This window comes from Hetaerina americana, unplaced genomic scaffold (assembly GCF_022747635.1).
Source record: "Hetaerina americana unplaced genomic scaffold, ioHetAmer1.1.p SCAF_5, whole genome shotgun sequence".
NCBI lineage: Eukaryota > Metazoa > Arthropoda > Insecta > Odonata > Calopterygidae > Hetaerina > Hetaerina americana.
Window position 1 is genome coordinate 86,220,861 of NW_027287095.1, and position 22,428 is coordinate 86,243,288.

The 22,428-nt window shown below is 35.2% G+C and overlaps 2 protein-coding genes across 2 annotated transcripts; one reads left to right on the forward strand and one right to left on the reverse strand.

Annotated features, from left to right (window-relative positions):
• On the reverse strand, positions 1–9,688 carry Nipsnap (protein nipsnap). Its single transcript, XM_071591873.1, has 5 exons — positions 9,568–9,688; positions 8,297–8,479; positions 8,054–8,219; positions 2,747–3,014; positions 1–1,319 (listed from the first exon to the last, which is right to left on the reverse strand). The coding sequence occupies exons 1-5, from the start codon at positions 9,639–9,641 to the stop codon at positions 1,171–1,173; spliced, it is 840 nt and encodes a 279-aa protein (XP_071447974.1). The 5' UTR covers positions 9,642–9,688; the 3' UTR covers positions 1–1,170.
• LOC139693636 (coiled-coil domain-containing protein 42 homolog) lies at positions 9,653–22,229 on the forward strand. The gene is made up of 7 exons (XM_071591872.1): positions 9,653–10,168; positions 10,309–10,495; positions 11,151–11,361; positions 15,266–15,430; positions 16,020–16,187; positions 18,627–18,860; positions 21,687–22,229. Exons 2-7 carry the CDS (start codon positions 10,386–10,388, stop codon positions 21,900–21,902), a joined length of 1,104 nt encoding a protein of 367 aa, XP_071447973.1. The 5' UTR covers positions 9,653–10,168; positions 10,309–10,385; the 3' UTR covers positions 21,903–22,229.
• The last annotated feature ends 199 nt before the right edge of the window (positions 22,230–22,428 follow it).

A 22,428-nucleotide genomic window follows, 5' to 3' on the forward strand; every position in this document is an offset into this window, starting at 1 on the left:
TCAACACATTTCATTTTATTTCAACTCTTATTACATCAATCTGTAAAAAATTATTGTATTCAATAGCAGACTAGATGCACCAAATGCATGGGCTGGCTTTTGGCAGTCATCAGAAGCTTGGTTCTATTGAACCTAACAAGTGGGGGTGTATCCATTTGTTTGCTGCTCAGAGGTGGCAAATGGATTTCTTTCCAACATCTTAGCTTCATAAAACTGAAATCTCCAATGTTCACATTTCTCAACTAATCAACAAGAACATCATTTCAACAAAAATTTCATAAAACCTAAGAAAAAAAGTCAAAAAGCATTCATTCTCCAAATAAAATATAATCATAAATAATCATCAACAACATTCCTGATCCTAAATTTACTTCTCAAAAAATCGTAATCATTTACTAAAAGCCAGCATCAATGATGCACTATAAGACCTAATTTCTACATCTCAGGTTTACAAAAATAACACAGATGGTTGCATCACCAGGCATGATATTTAAATTTACAAAGAGAAGAGGTGGGGAAATGATTTGTTTGCTGTGCACCATGCAAAGTTACTCAAGAAAACTTCACTGAGAGGAACCATGTGAAATACAGTGATGAGCTTGCATTCATAATCCATAAGATTACCCATCCTCACACTGAGCAGTAGGAGTTTTTGCAACTGTATTGTCTGTTCATTCCTCATTTGCAATTATAGACAAAAGCCTCCTTCAACGTATATCCAGACTGAGATACTTTAGTTCATGGGGAAAATATTTGAAAGCTGACACACCCTCCGTACCATAGGAGACTACTTACTTCTGAGTTGTTTGCAATAAACAAAACCTGAAAGGGGAGAACATGAGAAGAGCTCTGGCCCCTGGAATCTGTCATTATTTCCCTGAAAATTCTGTGAGGACATGGCAAAAATTTTGAGCCGCAAAGGTTTTGGCTTTCACAATAGATACTAATTCAATACTAAACAGGCAAACTCCTGAAAGGTTTTAATGGAGCCAACTGGCCCTGCATATCAATAAGACCACAATATGTCATGGCATTCCCCACTGAGAGTACAGTACTTAAATCATATTATAAATAATATTCTCGTTCTCTCGAACCATGGCTAAGAAATATTTTGCCCATGATACATGAAGATGCCCATCCAATAAAACTTTCTTTCAAGGAATTGTTTTGTTACTGAGACGGAGAAAATTTTGTGGGATGTAAAATCCTAGAGTCCATCTCTCGAATGAGAGGCACTGTGTAGGCCACGCACTCGTCCCAGCCAGGCATCCTCCAGGCAGATTCCCTCGTCTCCTTCCTTACTTGCAGGTCACCATAGCCTGTGGAAAATGCAAAAGCAACCAATGGAGTACATGCATCATAATTACACACACAGGATTAAAAACTAGAAACTACCCAACTGACAAATTCTCAATCAGACAATCTGAAACCTAAGTAGTTCTGAATTGCTTAAATGAATGAATACGCACATGTAAATGTTGAATGCAAATACATACTGTATGTATTTGTCTTCTTTTTACAAATTGGAGTAGCATTTCCTATTACAAGTATACCTGTTAAGCATATATTTTCATTAAAATAACTTTAAATACTACTCTTAATAGAGTAGTATTTAATTTCCTCCTAAAATGCCCTCTTTTAATTAGGTCCATCTGGTTTGGTAATGATATAAGTTTGTGTTCCTTTAATTGCATTATAAGAGGAAGGCTATACATCCATTTGTAATAATATACATAAAATAATATGTATAAAAGTGAGTACTTAGCAGATGGTACCAACTTAAGACTTATATTAATTTCTATGTATCCTCTTATAATATAAATCAACTTTATATCTCCATTTCAGTGACTCATCCCTCTCATAAAATGTCTTATTCACTGGCAAAATGGGTTCATGTCATTGTCACTCAAAGCTACTTCATAAGAAAGGACTCAATATTAAAAAAAATTCCTCCCTCTCAAGGTCCTTCATCAGATTGGGAACTACAAAGTAATCGCTATGATAAAGGTATCGCCAATATTCAAGGGATAGATTATTGATAACCTGTCCCTACAGTGCCAATATGGCAATCATGGGACGCCAGTTATTTGGGATTTACGTGCAGATCGCTAAGTAAGATTCCTTTGGTAAGCAAATGTTTGCTGCCTTTTATGTATAATTGTCTCTCTCTCAATTAGGTCATGGTGCTCGCATAGCTGTAATCTGAGGTGACAAGTTTATGGTGTTCATTTGAAGGATCCCAGGAAATGGCTCCCTTACACCTCCATATTGATGACATTACTACATGTTTTTGGATTCTCAGAATACATTTAATGCCATCACCTAGACCTCCTTTGATTACAATAACTGGCCCAATATTTTCCTTTCATCTCATTTTCAGTATGATAATCACTGAACACCCCTTTATTTAATTCTGAAATCATTTTGCTTCATTTTTGCTTGATCTACATCGTGGAGAGTAAGTCCTAGAATCCTATTCAAAGCTTTTTTCCAATATATATTGCTCTTAAGATTCAGCATTTTCATATGCAAGTATTATATGTTGTGCTATTTCAGCATTTCAGGAAGGAATGCTACCTTAAACTTGAAACAGAAAGCCTGCCACAATGAAATCTCACATTATTTCTTACCATTTATAATGAAAAAATATTTCTCGAGATAATGCATGTGAAAATGAGCCAGGAACAAGTTGAGAACACTGAGTATTAAGAATTACATCCAAAATTCATTTTCAAAGAACACTTACACCAGATGTGATGCACATTGTACAAGCGGCCTATTTGTGAGAAGAAGCCTGCAAAGGCTTCATCATTGTTGCGTCGATAGTTGATGGCCCTAGCCCAATTGTTTCCCCATTCTATCATGGTTCCTGGTTTCAGAATGTAGCTCCGAATTTCGTACAAGTTGGAACCCTGTCGTGGCTCCACAGGTGGCCAGTAGCTGAATGCAAGAAGATATTGCAGGTGGCGAGATCGAAGGTAGGACCCTCTCTCTTTCTGCAGGCTCATGAACTCCTGAAATGGTTTCAAAACATTTAATGTTTTCCACAGAAATCATTTACAAAAGCGAGAAAGTGAAAAACGCTAAATTTTTTAAAGGTCCATCTCATTACAATTAGCTCCGCTAATATTGAACAAAAAATATTCCAAAATTATTTATAAAATAATACATATATTTGCATTTGTGAAACAATATGAGCTAAGCAAACAAGAACTATTGAAACTCAATTAAAACTCTATTGACACAATTTTCATTTCATATGAATAATGCAACATTTGGAAACTTTTCACTAATATAAAATTTGCCATAGCATAAAAAAGTTTACGCTTGAGCATACAAAACCTTTAGCCAATACTACTGAGATATTCTGGATTAAAGACCATAAGAAAAATAGATCACCACACTCCCTGGTGTTTATCCTTAAAGTGTACACGTTTCTTTTGCTTTGCCTTAATAACATCATTAGTAATGTTTTCAAAAACTTGTATGAACAAATCACCATTGACATTAAGCTGAAATTTTTGGTTGCTATAAGACCCTATATTAAAAGTCAACGGCGATTAATGTGGTATTTCATTTTAAATGACATTATTACTTTGGTATGACAGGACAAAATTTTTAGAAAAATCCAATCATAAGATTCAAGTCCTCCAATATTCCAAAAAGAAGCAAGTATTCTTGGTAAAGTGCAGAGATAATAAAAATTGACTAATCAAGATTTAATTACTAGGGAAGATAAGCCATGCTTATTCAAATATAATTCCTATCAAAGTACCATGATAAGGTTTTAATACTTAAAACTTAGGTAGGATTACACAGAGTCAATTTCCAACTTGCATGAGAACAGTATGAGAGAAAAAAATTTCAAAAGATGTAATTTTGAAAGACAGTTGATTGGTATCCACAGAATTGTAGCATACTAGACAGAATATTTTAATATAATTAATGGTTTCTGGCGTAACTTTATGGAACCGATTCATTATAAATAAATGAAAGGACTAACTTTGTAGTTGCACACGAAAACGATTTATTCACACGACCCGGGTTTCGAAGTAAAACTTCATCATCAGGTTAGAATATTTTAGATAAAACATTTATTTACATTGGAAAAAATTGTAGAAATGAATATTTGGGGAGATTTGAGAAAAAAATGGACCTTGCAATTGTACACTCGTGGGAAGAAATGCATTAATAGAAGAATCATAAGTTAAAAAGGGATTTGAGAAATGCCCTTTTGAAGTTTCTTAGTGGTGGCATAAGGAAAATATTAGTGAAAAATTTCATATGAAGCAGCTGAAGGTTCAGGCATTAAGTAGTTAATACCAAGAAATAACCAAGATATCTGGTTATAATTTATTCTGCATATTAATTGATCCTTATGTAAATAATGTTGCACATTACAACTGTTAATGTTGATTTGTTTTGTTTCAGGAAACCATAGATATAAGTAATTTGCAGTAAGGAGAAGATAGAGGCTTGCACATGATTTAGTGCCTTCATTTGAAAGGTTATAGTGCCCGCCAAATCCATGATGAAATGATGGCAGTTTATGGAAATGATGGCCTGTCATATGAAACAATTGTGAGGCGGAAAAAGAATTTTTAAAGTGGCCACATGCCCCTCACAGATGATTCAAGAAGCGGAAGACCATCATGCACAGCTGATGCCATTATGGTGAAGAAAGTGGAGGATTTTAGTCAATTAGACTGATGAGCAGCCATTCAAATGACCATGAATGAGAATGATCTTAGCTACGGCAGTGTGGAAAATTATTCACCAAGACCTGCATATGCCAAAGGTGCCAGCACACTGGGTTCCATGACTACTGAATCCTTTTCAGAAACAAACACAGCAAGATCTGTAATTGCAACCACGGCATGACTGGGCATCAAAATGATGTGGCTTTGAAATTCTGCCACATCCACCCTATTCTCCAAATCTCAACCCAAGCAATTTTGTCTTATTCCCAAAACTCAACCAACCATTGCAGAATATCAGATTTGACATCATTCAAGAGGTGGAACAAAGGTATTTGATGGAATCTGCTAAGTTCTGCAATGATGGCCTTCAAAAGGTCAAGAATTGCTGGGAGAAATGTATAGCTCTGGATTGTGACTGTGTAGAGAAGCCTTAAGAATAACAAATAAAAATTAAGCCTATATCTCAATTATTTTTTATTAATTATTAAAAGTTTATTGCATATGCCTCTCGCATATGATTTTGAATATGAATGTCCATGACGAAAGAGGATGGACTTGGATGGATTGATTGTATCAATACATATAACCCTAGACACCATTTTTCTGGATATAGTTTTGCCACTTATACCCATAATATTGGTAGGAAAAGCAATAAAGGGGGACTATATTTGTGCTCAAAAAATAAGAAATCAAAACATAACACCAGTAGTAAGTCAGGTAGTACCTAATGCTCTCATTAGATTTCAATGTTTCAGGAATAATTTATGAGCACATATGTTATGACAGCTCAATTCTTTTTGTTAACTCAGGAAAATCACATTTGTATAAACATCACAGTGGTCATTATTAACAGTAGTCTACTGGAATATGGGTATGTTTTCGATGGGCCCTGGCATTACACACTATTGTAATTACAACCCCTAATTAACATGACATTAAATATCCTTAAACCCTATTACACATATTACAATAACCCACTCTTAGAACTAATTATTTCCCACCCCTCTCTATTCCATCCTAAAGGTCACTTCTTTTCCATCCTCCGCCTAACTTTCCTTGCATTTTCCCCAATATTACAGTTTTCAGCAATCCATTATGTTTCGGTATCCCATGCATCCACTTTTCCTGCCTTCTTTGAATTTCTCCCGTCAACCTTCTCTTTAACAATGCCATTCATAGAACTTGGTTTTCCTTACTGAGAACACTGGTTTTCCTTACTGTCCATTTTATTTTCAACATTCTCCTTCACACCCACATCTCAAAAACCGCCTTTATAAGCTTATCTTCTTGCCTCAATGACCCAAGTTTCCCAGCCATTCAAAACTTTTCAAGTTTTTACAAGTCTTTTCTTTGCACATTTACTAAAGCTGCCTGCCATCAACTCCTGTCTCTAAAGAAATTCTTCTTTTAAAATCATTTTTACTCTGCTCACCCTCAGAAAAAACACTTTCTAAATAGGTTTACTCTTCAACCTGGTCACGTTTGTCCCCCAAATTTAATATTTATCTTACCCTTCCTATTTCTTGAGAATCTCCTGACTTTCATTTTCTAATGATTAATTCTCATCCCACACCTATCATACTGATTTTCTAATGAGTCAAATGATGACTGCAACCATTTGGCTGACTGGAAAACTAAAAACTTGATCATCTGCAAATCTAACTAATTGGATGAATTCCCCACCTGTGCTAACTCCAGCCTTCAGCTCTTCCCATGACTCTCTTACCATTTTCTCTGCTATGCAGGATTACTTTAATTTCCAGAAACAATTTACAAAGTATCTGTCCCAAATTCAATGTTGGAGATTCTCAAATTTGAGAAGGAAGAGTTTGTACCATAGAGTATTGATTAGAATCATGGAATGTGGACCCAAAGACACCTCATGAAATCAAAAACTTTGATAGTGTGGGTCATTTGCAAATATTGATTCAAACAAAATAAAATTTCCCTGTATAACTCACTTCTGATGTTTGCTTCTCAATTCTGATATTCACTTTAATGGGTTTAAATGGCTTAGTACGCAGGTAAACATAGAGTAACTGTTGCGCAAAATTTGTACATACATAAATAGGCATAACTGCACCTTGGATTATATGGCACCTTGTATCGGGACTCCAATAACTTAAGACTACTGTGTGTGTAGAAGATTGCCAATATATGGTAATATCCTGTGGTGTAACAGCATATTTTGACCTTCATTTGTGACAAATACATCTGAAGCTAAGGGGGTCAGGATGGTGCAGTGGCTAATGCACTGGCTTCCTCCCCATATAGAAGTGGGTTTGCATCCCAGGGGTGGCCGGATTTTTCCCTGGACCCAACTTGAGGTGTTACGAGGAGAGCACGTCAAATGAGTATGCCTTCCATCAGATGGCACAGTAAATTGAGAACCCATAGGTACCTTACATTATGAGTAGGCTAATTTTGAAGCCAGGTTTCTCTCCATCCTCCCTCCATTCCCTGAAACATCCTAACCCTAACACATTACCCACCTATCACTTCTGGTGCAAATGACCTCTGCTGTCAGTTGCCTCCCCTTTTAACTACTACTAACCTAAAGCTAGTGAGGGAAATGACTGGGCGGGATAAAAGAAATTCAAGGAATCATTGAGAGTATCACATAACAATCAGAAATACATATTAGTTTCATGGTCCTTGGTTTAGCTACTGAAATGCTGGAATTCTTCACATACAGACATCACAGTGTAAAATATTTCCTGTGTTTACTTAAAACCAAGAAACATGGATACTTATATGCTCACATATTTAGATGCCATTGCAACTATGTTCTAAATAATTGCCATAACTAAGTAATTTGGGTTAAATCCTGAGTATTCTAATTCTTTTCCAAATTTGGTAATGCAATGGCTTTGCTATTAAATTTTAGGACATTCTAATAGATTATGGGTGCTTCACTTGGGTAGTAGTAAGGTGCTGAACAAAGGGTAATTATAGGTAATACCTCTAATTACACACAGCTTCACCCAAGCTATGATTTTTCGTGTATTAGATTTTCTAGGGGAAACCATAAGTGGCATGAGGAAAGGAACTGCTCCCCCTACCCTGTGTTTATTTCACATGCTCTTGGGCTAAGTATTTGGCCAATATATGAGCTTTACCCTCACCCATCAAACCAATTACTATGGTTGATTACGGTAGTCAGTTCTAAATAATAAATTAACATGCAATTGGATATTTTCCTTTCAGAATCCATGCATTATTTCACTAATATAAGCAAATATTATTATTTCATAAAGTCAGGTCAAAATTTCATCGGTAATATCAACATGTGATGTCCTTTGGGATCCCATGTATTCTGCCAAGAGCTTCTTAACAAATGAAAAGGAACTAACCTTGTCTTGCAGCAACTGTTTTCGAGCGCTATCAATCGATGCAAATCCACCGGTGTATTTCCAGAGATGCAGTGTCTGATCCTGGTCACCAACATGTACGGTCCAACTGGCAACTAATTCACAATGTAGCTCAGGTCGGGAATGAACCAGGTTGACCGATTCATGGCTGTAACATTGAATCCATTAATGTCAGTTTTAGCATTGAGAAAAATTAGTGATTCCTACTTCCAATTTCATACTCACTAGTTCTTTAAATAGTCATCCATTTTATCAGATTTTACATTGTGTGTCAGTAATTCATAAATAACTTCTTTGTCCGAAAGCATGCGGGAATGGGACTCCTTTGTGGGTTCAATTCTCCTTACTAGTAACTTGCTCAGCCATCCTTCATTGCTGTCACATGATACTGGGCTTGATGAAATGGATCTTTAAAAGACAAACCTTTTATGTAATATTCTATACAAGGACAGGATGGGCAATGGAGACCATGCCCTCTCTCATCAGATAGACACTTTTTCTAGTGATATCACTTTTTATTTATTGAAATGGCAATGTATGAATGAAACAAGGAGAGTGGAACCATGTGCACGAATTTGTAGTCGAATAATTGAAAGTAAAAGAATTGAATAATTTTAGTCTCTCAAGGAAATCCTGCATTTTCCACAATTAGTATATGTTTAAAAACCAATTAAATGTCTTTCATTGAATCCTCAACGATCTTTTCCTAACATTGACATTAATCAAAATACTGGAAGATCCTTGAATGGGCGTCAAGATACAACGAAGCTAATTTTAAATAGATAATATTTATATGATTTTGCGATACACTCCATGCATTAAAATTGGTGACTTGGCTAGAATATCTAAGTAGGTTTCTGGGAGTTCACCATTGAAAAAAAAGCATACATCTTTAAAACACCATTCTTGAACAAATAATTAGAAGAAACTTATTTATTTTGGGATAGTATATGTGTGCTAAGCCAATAACAATTATTATAATGAATGGGATTGAATTACGCTCAACGCATATAGGAACCGAACTGCTCGCTCCCTTGCCAAATACAATCATACCATGGATAATTATCGCACTATTTATGACAAGAATTAAATACTTCTTGGACTTAATTCCATTGCGTGAATATTATTTTGTTTTAAAGTATTAACATGTAGGCGTCTCATCCAAAAAGCAACAATCATTTCACTTGGCCGGTAATTGCATTGCATGAAGGGCATTTTTTTCTCGCAACGCTGGACCTAAATAGATCTAGTCGAGGTTCATAGCATCATTTATGAGATAGTTACTTTCTTTCTTACATCTGAGAAAATGTTACTCTAGGAACAATTCAATCTCAGTAGATGACGGCGACAGTATTTTGAAATTAGTACCTTTAGTGTAAGTACAAATAATGAGAAATATGCGATTTCTTGAATTCAACAACATACAAATTAGAATCACAAAACTAGGTTTTACTAAGTAAATAATTTTGCAATTTTTTTTATTAACGACAGCATACCTTGCCGCTAAAGATGTTATATATAGCGATTTAGGGGACGCAAGGGCCCTCAACTTTGCTAAGGCTGCCGCCATGATGTATATCGTGACGTCAAAGAATTTGGGTTGATGGTGAAAGGGGAGAAAGGTGTCCGCGTATCAAATTTTCCCAGACAACCTGAGGATATGCAGAGCCTAAGGAAATACCAACATTTAAAAGATTCTTCGAGCAAAAAAATGGGAACTCTGTGGAGTTGCATTAGTTAATTTTGAGAGAATCCAATTCTGCGGATATACGCTAATTAGAACTTTTTCAAGGCGTTAATTCCCCATAGCAGGTCAAGTGAAAAGACTAGGCACCGGATGACATGATAGGCTAGAGCATTATTTAAAATTAAATTGAAGCATGGTGTAATGAAATCCCCGTTTACACTTAGACGGTAATAATTGCCCTTCTTAGAAATGATGGTTGTCAACTATATCTTTTTCCTTCGTGCTGACTATAAAGCTATAAAGAAAATACGAGCGGTGATCGTCATCACTGTTGAGTGCAGATTGAAGAGCGGGAGATAATGACTCGAATTAAAAATACCAACACTTATCCAGGAATGCTTGATTAACTGGTAGGTTTCGTAGTTAACTTATGTCTTTCGAGGTTAAATATGGAGTAATGGAAACTCGAGCATTTTGTACATTTGTTGCGTGATCTCAATTCGGTATGCCGTTATGGTAGGTTGTAATCTTCTTCATTCATGGTATCCAGGATGTTTGGTTGCTATAGCAATGGTTATGACATCCTCTATGTCGTCACCCCCCCTAAAATTTTGAGGATTCGCAAAAATGGATTCTGTTCCAACTGATTTAGCTTATCCAGCCGACATAGAAACCGCTCCTGAGAAAGCTGTCGCAGATTATTTAATCAGCAGAAAATTGGAGACCGAGCTGATAAAGTAGGTTGGGAGTGAAATTGAATTCATATTAATTCAATAAAATATTTTGAATTAGCAAATGCCCAGTGAAAACAATTTTATGTATCCATTGAATCAGAAGATGTGTAATTTATAGAGGTGGACATTTCTTATAATGACCAACCATCAACATCAGAATTAAGGTGGGATAAAAGTGGAAATTTTCTTCGAATGCAGTAAAATTAACTTCTCTCTGCCAGGAAATACTTCCTAGCAGAGAGCCCTTTATAAACACATCTGAAGAGGCAGAAGAGTTTGTTAAAGAGAAAAATGTATTTACATATCACTACTAATATGGATGTACTAGGGTTTTCTGTGGTAATAGGTTGAAGTTTATGTAAAAATTATACAGATCCCAAGTGTACTTTTCTTGTTTAAAAAATAAATGAGAAGGTTCCCATTCGGAAATTAGGTGCAATTCTGAATTAAAATGGATTGTTCATTATGCTTCCAATTAATGTCCACATCAATTGTATGGGGATTCAATCACCTTGACTTCACTCTGATTGCTTCATTGGTTTTAGATAATACACAAAATTATCATTGAATATGTTATTTAAAACCGAAAGTTTATATGGGTACATGCCTACATGCAATCGATAGAACTAGTTTTATGAATGCATCTTATGTTTTAAAGGAAAGTGCCTGATTGGGATGTAGCTCGTGATTCCCCTGATGCGAACCTTCTTTTGGCGAAACGAGCATTAGAAGAAACCAAATGTGTCCTAAAAAGAGAAAAAGCAATTTGTGATGAAAGAGCCACAGTAATTAACAAAAAATGGGATGAGCTAAGGAAGAAACAAAATGAACTACGAGATTCTTTCTTTGAAAATAGCAGTGTTATCAAGGTAATTTTTAACTAATTTCAATAGTCAATATCAGTAGTATATGTGAATTGTGAGATAGGTGATAGGATTGTTTTTAAATCTGATATGTGGTAAGATAGCTTTGATGTGAGGTGATGATTTCTGCTTCTTGTAGAGGACAACTATGCTATGTACCAAAAAGTACGTTTATCAACCCATAGGTTGGTTTAATTTGAAAGAAGGGGGTAGGGGCACACCTAGTATTAAGCGCAATAGCATGTGAAGTTCACATTTCATGATAGGGGGCTAGTTCTTTTCACTTTGCCACCTATGATATCCCATGAAGATCTATAACCTGAAAAATCACATAGCCTGGGTGAAGCTGAGGGTGCCTAGAGGCATCACCCGGAGTCGAACCTGAGTCCTCTGGTCAGTGGGCCAGTGCTCTGCTAATTGAACCACCTCATTCCCCATTTAATGAGCATTCAACAAATATTTTTCAATAGCTAATGTACTGGTTTCAAACACCATGGGTCTGGGTTTAAATCCTGGGATGGCAGGGTTTTTCAGTGGTACCCCGATCCTTACCTGGGGTAATATGTGAAGAGCACTTTGAGTGCATTATGCTGTCCATCAGATGACATGTTAAACTGAGGACCACTTTGCACCTTTCATTAAGAATGGTCTAATGCCAGCACTGGGTTTTTCTCCATCAAAATGACCTTGGCTGTCAGCATTCCCTAATAAATACTTCTACTTGAGACAGGTATCCTTATGGTACCACCTTACCCTCCTGGGCCTTGTGAAAGCAAGTTTTGACTCCTTGTGAAATACACTCTAGGATGTTAGTAATTGGAAGGTGGCGGTTTTTTAAATTCTACAAATCTTACTTGGCACCTTTCATTAAGAATGGTCTAATGCCAGCACTGGGTTTTTCTCCATCAAAATGACCTTGGCTGTCAGCATTCCCTAATAAATACTTCTACTTGAGACAGGTATCCTTATGGTACCACCTTACCCTCCTGGGCCTTGTGAAAGCAAGTTTTGACTCCTTGTGAAATTCACTCTAGGATGTTAGTAATTGGAAGGTGGCGGTTTTTTAAATTCTACAAATCCTACTCTGTGGAAATAAGGCAAATTGCTTGTGAATGAAGGGAAATTTTGTGATATTGTAATTTTCAGAGTTTTTAAGGAAGATCTGAATAGCACTTGGATGGCATCCATATGACTTATCTCGGGGTACATGCCAGGAGTCCCTCCCCTATAGGGCAGTGTTGAGGTCAAAGCTGACTAAGGCTCTTTCATATACGCTTTTATCCCAATGTCTTCTTCACTACAATTGCTAATCATTATGTATTCAGATAGAACCCTAGTGCCCAGTTGGTGACTCCTATTAATAAAACCAATTCAGTCCAAAATATTTCAGTACATGCTGGAAAAATGTCTCTTAAAATAGAGAGGATGGTCTTAATGTGTAACCAAGATTTTATACCAATAGTCTGGCCTGACCCCGATGGCATAATGTTATTTTTACAACTCACTTTATACATCTTTTTGTGAGAGATCTAAGGTAATGCATCCTTTAATAATACTCTTATTACTCAAGAATTATTTACCACACAGGTATCTGGCTTTCCTGAGGGCAAACTGCTGGGTTATAAAACCGCTTCCACTATTTCACGTACAACCCCTTAATTATTTTTTTGAGTGAATCCCTGCAGTTCAGCGAATAAATATGTGAGTGAATATAAAACCTCTTTGTATTCATGAATATGTAGACCAATACCCACACACTATTCCTTTTTACACAGACAATTTACATAGCCTAGTGCGTGTCATAACAATACCCCATGATGTGCCATCTCTACACTGAAGCTGCTTTGGCAGAGTAGCCTACACCGTATAGAATAATGTAGAACTATGTCAATGATACTGTGTAAAATAATTTCAACATAATGTGTGGTTCATAACAGGGAAAGGCAGCTGAATAATGCTTACTTTTGCAAGACTATAAAAGTCTTGATGATTAAGTTACCATTGTACCTTTTTATCAGTTTCTGGGAATTTTTTACAATAATCAAGGTATTTCAGTTTACTTGTTTTGTTTATTAACGTAAAGAAATGAAATTAAAATGTTGAAGAGCCCTGAATCTTATCACCATCTTATCATATGTCACTGGGAAATTATAGAAATATTATATTACTTCAAAAAGCCACCCAGCACGTAGAAATTCAATTTTAAATGGCATTGGGTACAAAACAAAAGTACATGCGCAAATGCAAATTTTATAACTTTTAAAGATTAATGAATGTACTTGAATTCATTTTTTAAGTTACATCTCAAACAAGAAGTGAAACGAGAACCAGTACTTATTATACACTACCTATTATAATTAAAAACTAAGAATCATCACAGTTTAAAAAATAATTCAACTGTTTGAAATATTACTACAGAATTCAAAATCAAACTGTCAGCTCTCAAAAGTTTAATAAGCAATAGATTGACTTTTAGATTCAACTTCTAGTAATGATTAAAAATAAAATGCCTGTTCAGATATTTGGTTCGTAATGCAAAAATACAATATGTAGTTCAAGGTGCAAACGCAAAGAAAAAAAACATTTTGAAAGTAACATCAAGTTTAAAAAAAGAAGTTGATTTTTTTAAACTTGTGCTTACACTGTAACTCCTCTGTTCTGGTCTAGGACAGAAATCATGTACATTTGTAAATAATTTCCGGGTGATTCAAGTCCTGGTGTTGTCAAGCTCAAACTCATTACAGATTAGACAAGTGTTGTAATATTAGTCTCAATATCTCCATCGTCATCACATACATTCTTCACACTGACTTGTTTGGTCTACCAATTATATTACCTCTGATACCCTTAATCAGCAACTGTATGGCTTATGCCTCAGCTTCTTATATATTTTCATCATCTTTTTCTACAGTTCTGGTTTCATATTTTCTTCTTAATATAATTAATTTCCTCTTGTCTTCTATTTTCATTGTGTTTTTCTTTCATTTACGTTCCTTTTGAGAGTTTTTTTATCTCAGGAGTCAGGCTGATGTTTAGTCTCCTTTGCTGTTGCACAATGGTGAGTTTTAGAAACAGAAGAAATGGCACTAAAAACAAAAACCTGAGACAACTTTTGGGCTTAGTTATTTTTAGGAAATTTTAATTTTTAATGGGTGACAATACATTGAAGTATGGTCGCATTCCAGCCGCTACTCCAAAAAAGGTTTCACTTTGGCATTTAGCTTTCTTCATAATATTATTTTGTTTTATTTATCCACAATATCCTGAGTGTAGTGTCAAATGATCCCATAGTCAAGGCTACTTTTAAACTTCTACTAGGTATTGATTTTTATTCCTCCTCTCTTCGGACATCATCGGTAGTCAAAAATGTGCCTCCTGGGATCTAGATAATGCACCCATGGCTTGTCATCAGGCTTCCCTGGGGCTGAATCACGGCAGAGTTGACAGAACATTCATGCCTATGGTGGAACTCAAACCTTCAAGTTAGCTGGCAAGCTCGTTACTCGGTTGATTTACCAAATCGTCCTTGATTTAGGAATTGAACTACGAATGTGGTACACATTTGTAAAAGAAAAGATACTCTCACATCATCATAGTTTTTCAGAAAATTTTGCTCGGCAACACTTCTCGTGGAGTGTTCTTAAATTCAAATGAAAAAAGTTCTTATCACATAAGTGTGCTTCAATGCCATTCAGTTTTTCTCATTGTATTCACATGCAATTCTTGTAAATAACACATTATGATGACTGTTGAAAGTACTCATTCATGTATTTTGCCATCAATATGAACAAAATGTACCATTACTTACATTGTTTATTACTGTATGGATATGCATTTGTTGATCAACTTGATTGCTTTGCAATTGCTCTCCACATAACTTCCATAAAATCCTGATTTGAACTTGATTCAGAAAAACTACAAAGAAAGGCAGCGATCAAAGAAGCAAATAATTGGAGAGGAAATTGAAGAACAGAGGATAGAGGAAGAGATTGCAGAATTACAGAAAAAGCTGCAATTGTGCAATGAAGCAGAGGCTGTAATGTTGGCTAAAGTAAATGAATTCAAAATGTATGAGGTAAGTAGGTAGATATTTATCTAATTATTACTAAATATTCAAGATATTTTGTAATGCTCAAGCAAATTCTAAAAATCACCAAATGGAAATGTTCAAACAAATAGTGGACCTACTTACAATACTCATCTAACATGGAAGGCCTGTACAATATCTCTGACGGCTGTCATATCTGAAATGGATGATCCTATTAGGGTCCATTATAATTGTTCTTGCTAGTATAGCTAAGGGTTATTGGAATTCACAAACTCTTTAATCATTTAAAGATTGTATTCTGTCAAAAATTTCTTTCACCGTAAATCCTGCATGACCTTATTTTTTTAATATATTACTCTGTAATTTAAATTTTTGGTCAAATATATTTTATAAATAATTGCTTTTTTTTAAGTAACATTTAATGAAACATGAAGGAATTGTTTCCGAAGGCAACAGTTGCTTTTAATTTGTTGTAACATATTTTGTTATATGTTCAATTTAATCGACATTAAGACAAAACTTCTTACATATATATTTTGAAAGTGTATAATTAATATTTAATGACATGGGCTTACTTGAAGAGTTAAAAGCTATCATTGGCTCCTAATCTTTATAGGAATACCTCCAGAAGGTGATTGACACTTATCCTGAATTCAACAGCATTGATGATGTACTCAACCGTTATGAGTCTCTTGTGGAGACGAGAGGAAAATTGAAAAGGTTACAAGAAACCAATATTAATTTGGTTGAAAAAATTAGAAAAGATGTCGAAGACCTCTCTGAGGTGAGTGTCCCAGGTGAACAGAATCCTCCATTATTGTGGTCACAGTAATATTATTTTTAATTTTTACAATTTGAAGGAGGGAAAAGTCATGCCAACACTTGGAAATTGTAGATGATTCAAATTTATAATCGATTATTTCACACCTGATCTACATATCATGAAAATAAACAATAAAATTAGCCAATTTGAATTTAGCATGTCTGCATTTGATTGATATATGAGGCAGTTAAATCATTTTCTTCATCGCACAATATATTCTAGTAGCTGTTATGTGACTAAATTCGCAACACCACATACCATTATACAATATTCCATGTTGCAACTAAGTTAATTTAATGTGGGTAATCCCATCGCATTAAAGCTAGAATCTAATGCTTACTGTTCTTACACTTATTCACAGTTAGCATTATTGGCTTGGAAAACATAAAGCATTAATTATTTGTTATATTATTAAATAGCATTGACCATTGGTAAATAATGTATAAATGAAATACTGGGAACACTCTGGCAAATAACGTGCCATATGATATCCTTGATCACAATTTAGTGTTTATGAAGTGCAATGTTATCTTTAAGAGAATCAGGCAGGGAAGGAGCAGAAGACAATGGAAGGTTGAAGACTTAACTTGGACGAAAAGGAAGGAATTCCAAGAGGCGGTTGATAACATTCAGAGTTTGGATAATGGGATGGGAAGAATAGATGAAAGATGGGAATATCTCAAAAAAGGAATAAAGAAAACGGGAATGAAAAGAAAGGGAATTTTAAATGAAATTAAGGGAGGTAGAAAGGGCACAGAGCTAAAGAATGGGTTATGGTAAAATAAGGCAAGTATGGAGTCAAAGTATATTCAGTATATTCAGTTAGTTAGTTCTTTGGACTATAGTAATGTGTCTTGTCAGGGTCTATCAGAGACCTACCTAAAGCTGTTGCACATCAACTAGTAATAGAATTCCTGCATGATAGACTTTAATATTTAAAAAAAATTGAACAGGGAACCTCAATGCTTCATTTTTCAGTAATTAACAAAAGTGTCCTTTCAATTATTCATTAAACTCTTTAAAGAATATTGTTCTTGCTCTATGTAATGATAATTCCATTTGGATATTTGTTTTGAGCTATGGGAGTCAGTAATGAAAGTGAAAAGGACACAACAATAGAAAGCAGATGAAATGTGAACTTATTCCTCAGCCTAACATCATAAGTAACCGCAACAAAGGAAATGGCTCCACATAATGACGTTGTTAGGAGCCATTGTATTCAGGTCAGAGAGAAAACTAATGGTGGTCACTCTTCAGAAATGGATTAGTCTAGGCAATTGAGAAACAATGGTGATTCTGTAATGTGATCTCTAGTAAATCACCAAGTAGGATTTCCTGTCTATAATTGTTAGGATATTAATGAAGCCGGAAGCAGTGGTCATTATGTATTTTTGTTCACGTTTTAAAGCATTACTGCCACAGGACACAGCTGGGACATTCAAATGTGGTGACATATCTGAAGATGCATTAAGACAAAATTGGGTATGTCATTCCAAGGTTTCCTGAACACACAATAAGGCATAGAATGTGGAAGTCCCTGAGTTATACTCAGAGTTAATAATAATAATACATTTTATTTGCGCAAAGATCATAGTATAAAAGTGCCAGGTGGATGATGTATGCATATGATATAAGGCTCCTCAAAAATGAGTATAATGCATGAAGGCTCAATTGAGGTACAAAGTATGGTACTAATAATTTTAGCAAATTAATTAGGCTAGAAATTTTAAACATAAGAAGGGAATGTCAACGAGGACAGCCTCAGTTTTGGCATATTTAATGATGAGATAGAGAAGGCATTTAAGGAAATAAAATATAACAAGGCTATGGCTACAAATAACCCAATGGTGGAACAACTCAAGGGTAAATATAAAAGGTAGAGTTTTGATGGGCTCATTTATTAAATTTATGACGAAGGAATTTGCCCAGAGCTTATTTCACTTATTCCCAATTCCAAAAATAGAAAAGTAGCAGCTCTGAACCTTTAATCGTTGAGACGAGAAGGGGTTAAGGGGGGTAGGTTGGAGGCTCTTTGAAATATGGATGTGGAGAAGAATGGAGTGATTATAAAATGGACAGAAATGAAAAAAAGGCTAGGAATTGAGAAGGACAGGAGAGTATGTTATTGAGAGAAATTAATGAAGGGAATATATTAAGTAGCAATGGAATGTTGAAGAGAATGAAAGAGACAAGTTTAGACTTTGGAATACAATTGGTACCATATATATTTTAAGATCAAAATATCATTATTACTCATTATGCTCTGGCAGCTACATAGTTACCACATTTCCCTAAAACACATGTCCTGGAATACTCTTGATCTTCGTTCAAGATTTTTCCCATGCTAGATTTGACAATCTTTCATCCAGCATTTTATAACATACAAAATCCATGTTGCAGGAAAATATAAAGGAAATGCAAGAGTTGACACAGAAACTGTCAGATCTCCGAATTAAGAAGTATCATGTTGAGGCAGAGATAGATCACTGGTCTCAGGCAATCGAAAGGATTAAAGATTTGGGAACTGAAGACTACTTGGAGATTACCAAAGCCATTGATGGAATTTGGCTGATTTATATGAGTATGTGTGATGCCCGTAAGCACAAACCTAAGTTCAATAAAAGTCAATTGAAGGTAAGTAGCATTAAATGCTCCAGCTTCCTCTTAAGATGTGCAATTTATTAAATACCAGGAGCCCGTTTCCCAAAATTGCAAGTCCTGGTCATTTTCATATGTTGTGAGTATGTGGGTCTGTTGTTAGTAATAAATGGTGCAACACTTGTCACTTACCTACATTACACAGTATGTAAAGTTGAAAGTTTTGTGTTACCTACATTTAAGACCGTATTCAGAGGCCTAGTAGCTTTGAGAGACTGGCTCAAGATCTCTGTATGAAACCACATACCACACAGAGAAAGGAATTTGTCCCCTGCCCTGTAAATACCATGTTAAGGCCTCACATGTCACATGATTTAGTATGAGGTGAGCTCTACCTTGTTCACCTATCAAAACCAGCCTTTGAGTTAGTGGACCCTGGTGATACTGTAGAATGGGGTGATTCTAGCTGTTTTTTGAAGGTTTTTCTGCTGCATTTTGAAATCCCCCAATCATAAATGGCCAAAACAATTTTATTGAAAGAAAAATACATTCTGTAATGCAGTATAAGTTAATATTATGATGGTAGCCCATTCAGCATTTAAGAATTAACTTTTATTTGCCTACCCACCTCAATTCATACGCCAAATGCATGTGCTTGAATTGGGTGACTTCAGCCATCATCTGTTGTCTACGAAAAGTAACTGTAAGACAGAGCTTCTGAATTTATTTTGACTTTATTTAAGAGAATTTTTTTTTATTTCAGCCTTCTCTGGGTTGTACATGCATAACTTACTTCCTTCACTTTCTCTTATGCCTGTATCCCTTCATTCTCTGGCTCACTCTCGGTTGTTATTTTCCTGATGATGATATTCTTCAGGTCTTGGTTTCTCTTCAGCCAGATCCTTCACCTTCAAAATTTTCATTCTTGTTCTCTATTCTTTCCTATTCCATTTTTCTGATGGACATAGTCATAGTGAAAGTCAATTGACTTTTGTTCTTCAACGTTTCAATAGTCCTTTTCTGGCTATTGTTTCTACTGCATATAGCCATTCAGGTTTGAGTACTATGCTGTAATGTCTGAATTTGGCCTGATAAGATAGGGATTTGTAGTTCCTCTAGTGTAGTCTATATGCCATCCATCTCCATCTTTATCACTTTATTTCTTTGATTGCTGCCTTCGCATTGATGTTCGGATGATGTTTGCATTTAGTCTCGCCTAGTTGTTTGAACTTCTGGACTCTTTTGATGTCATCATATTTGGTCTTCATTGTCCAGACCAGATCTTTGGCATTAATGCTTAGTATTCTGATTTTTCAAAAGATATTTGCTGTCCTGTTACCTCTGCTATTTCTTTCTGGACTTCTATCTTCTATGTTGCAATCTAGATTTTCTGCAAAGAATGCAATGCCTTCTGCAAAGACCAAGCATCCAAATTTCAGGCCAATCTTCTTGTGGCCTAATCTTACTCCATTTGAAATGTTGTGATGACATTTCTTTCCCCACTCCTGAATGACCTTTTCCAAAATTGAACTGGATTAGAGATAGGTTGTCTACTTGTCTCAACCCTGTTCTGATTTCAAAGAGTTTCTCCTAAGAATTCAGCTAATGATTAGGTATTCATTAATTTTTGTTGTATCAGTGTTGCTGCCTTATCATCAATTCCAAATTCCTAAAGCTTTTGTATCAGTGTGTCCCAGGATATGGAATTGTACACCTTTTTAAAGCCCACAAATGTCATGAACGCATTCCGATTGGCTGATGTTGTCTTAGTTTTGATAAGTCTTGATGTTGAAGATCTGTTCTCACATGTTTGTCCTTTCCTGAAACCTGTTTGGTGCTCTCCTATTTGTTGATCTATGTGATTCTCTATCCTATCCTGGGGTACTTTTTACCAACTTCTATTCAACTGGTAGAAGTGTAGTGCCTCCTGCAGTTGTTGACATTTGTTTTTGCTCCTTTCTTATTTAAATGTTGGACTGCCGTGTCTCTACGCTTGTCTATTTTCTTTGTGTGTTCCTGTATTTTAAAAGTCTCAAACTGTATCTTGTCTCTGGCATATTTAAGGAGACCCCCTACAGTTAAGTCATTGCTAGATGATTTGTGGTTCTTTAGGCTCTGAATGATCTTCTCTGTTTCCTTTTTACCTTGTGGATTTGATTCTAGAAGTTCAGGGATTTTGGAAGGTCATTTTGTCGCGTGGTGGTTAACATTGGAGTAGTCCTTTGAAATGTTTATTTGGCATTACTTTGCTGTTCTTTCCCTTGGTGTCTTGAACTCTTAGAAGTTTTGTTTGGTGGAATTAGCTTTGTTCCAAGCTTAAGAATGTTTTCTTAGAATTATGCCATTGTTGGGATAAAACATATTTTGTGTTGAAAACAATTTACGTCATTTTAATCTATAGATCCTGGTTTAATACTGGAATACTTATTTATGCCCAAATAATCTTTGGAGTGTCCTCAAAATGGGAAATACTGAATTTCCATGGGGAACATGACACTTTTCTGCACCCCTTAAGATTGTTTCTTTTCCTCATTTGATTGCATTCTTTGAATTTTTTACTAAATTTCTTCATGTCTATGGTGTGAAAGTTTGCCAGATACATATTGGTAATTTCAGGCAATGGTTGAAGTCACTCCACAACATACTTAGGAAGAAATAGATTTTCCATTAAGGTGTGTGTACATGGTTGACTTTACCCTATGGTATAATAGTAAAGGATTTCAAGGATCATATATGTGAATACTATAGCTTGAGAAACCCTGGTACAGAAGTAGTTTTAAATTTCAATGAAGTGCTCTTAAAAGTTCAAAAAGCTTTACTTTTTGTAAAAAATATGAATGATAATGCTTTTATCAATTACAGGAGCAACTGAAATACATTGTGGATAACATGAATATTTTGCATGAAGTTCTAATTGAAGCACATCGGTTTATGAATAAATCCAAATCACCAAGCAACAAACATGAAATACCTTCCAAAAGAGAGCTTGATGAATGGAGTGTAGACTATGAAGAATTTCAGTCCATCAAATCTACCCGTGCAAAAGCTCCAAGTAAAGTTTCGGAACCCAAATGTTAATGCCATTAAGCCAATCGCCTGAACACTGTAGCCTCTAAACTAACTTCCTTTTCATCTAGTTGTGTGAACGTTCAAAATACAGTACTTTCTATACATGTTAACTGATTAATCATAATATATTAACCAATTAAAAATTCACCAGTTGTTATTGTAGAAGTATTTCTTAAGCTGAAGAGGTGAATTTACAATGGGTTTTATGGTAAAATTCACAATTTTGCAGATTAAATTTGTTGAAGAGACATACTTTAACTTCAGACTGTACATTACCATTGGTGTAATCACTGAATAATTTTTAATTAACTTTTTGAAACGCAATTCTTTTGATGATAGTTCATGGCACATCTTGATAATTTGTAAAATTGGTTTTTACTACTAAAATCTTTTAATCCTTTAATTTAAACAAATATAATAATCAAAACCATTGAAATAATTAATATCAATATTTATTTTCTGTAGTGTTTTTTAATTCTTCATCACAATGACAATGGCCTTGGGAAAGTTAGCTTTCAATTTCTTTCTTCATTAC

Bases quoted from the DNA above. Each gene is read 5' to 3' on its own strand.
- LOC139693636 (XM_071591872.1), top strand. From the start codon at position 10,386: ATGGATTCTGTTCCAACTGATTTAGCTTATCCAGCCGACATAGAAACC. The intron at 11,362-15,265 runs GTAATTTTTAAC...AACTTGATTCAG, and splicing joins AAAATAGCAGTGTTATCAAG to AAAAACTACAAAGAAAGGCA. The intron at 18,861-21,686 runs GTAAGTAGCATT...TATCAATTACAG, and splicing joins TCAATAAAAGTCAATTGAAG to GAGCAACTGAAATACATTGT.
- Nipsnap (XM_071591873.1), bottom strand. From the start codon at position 9,641: ATGGCGGCAGCCTTAGCAAAGTTGAGGGCCCTTGCGTCCCCTAAATCG. The intron at 8,220-8,296 runs GTGAGTATGAAA...TCAATGTTACAG, and splicing joins GATGACTATTTAAAGAACTA to CCATGAATCGGTCAACCTGG. The intron at 1,320-2,746 runs GTAAGTGTTCTT...CATTTTCCACAG, and splicing joins CAATGTGCATCACATCTGGT to GCTATGGTGACCTGCAAGTA.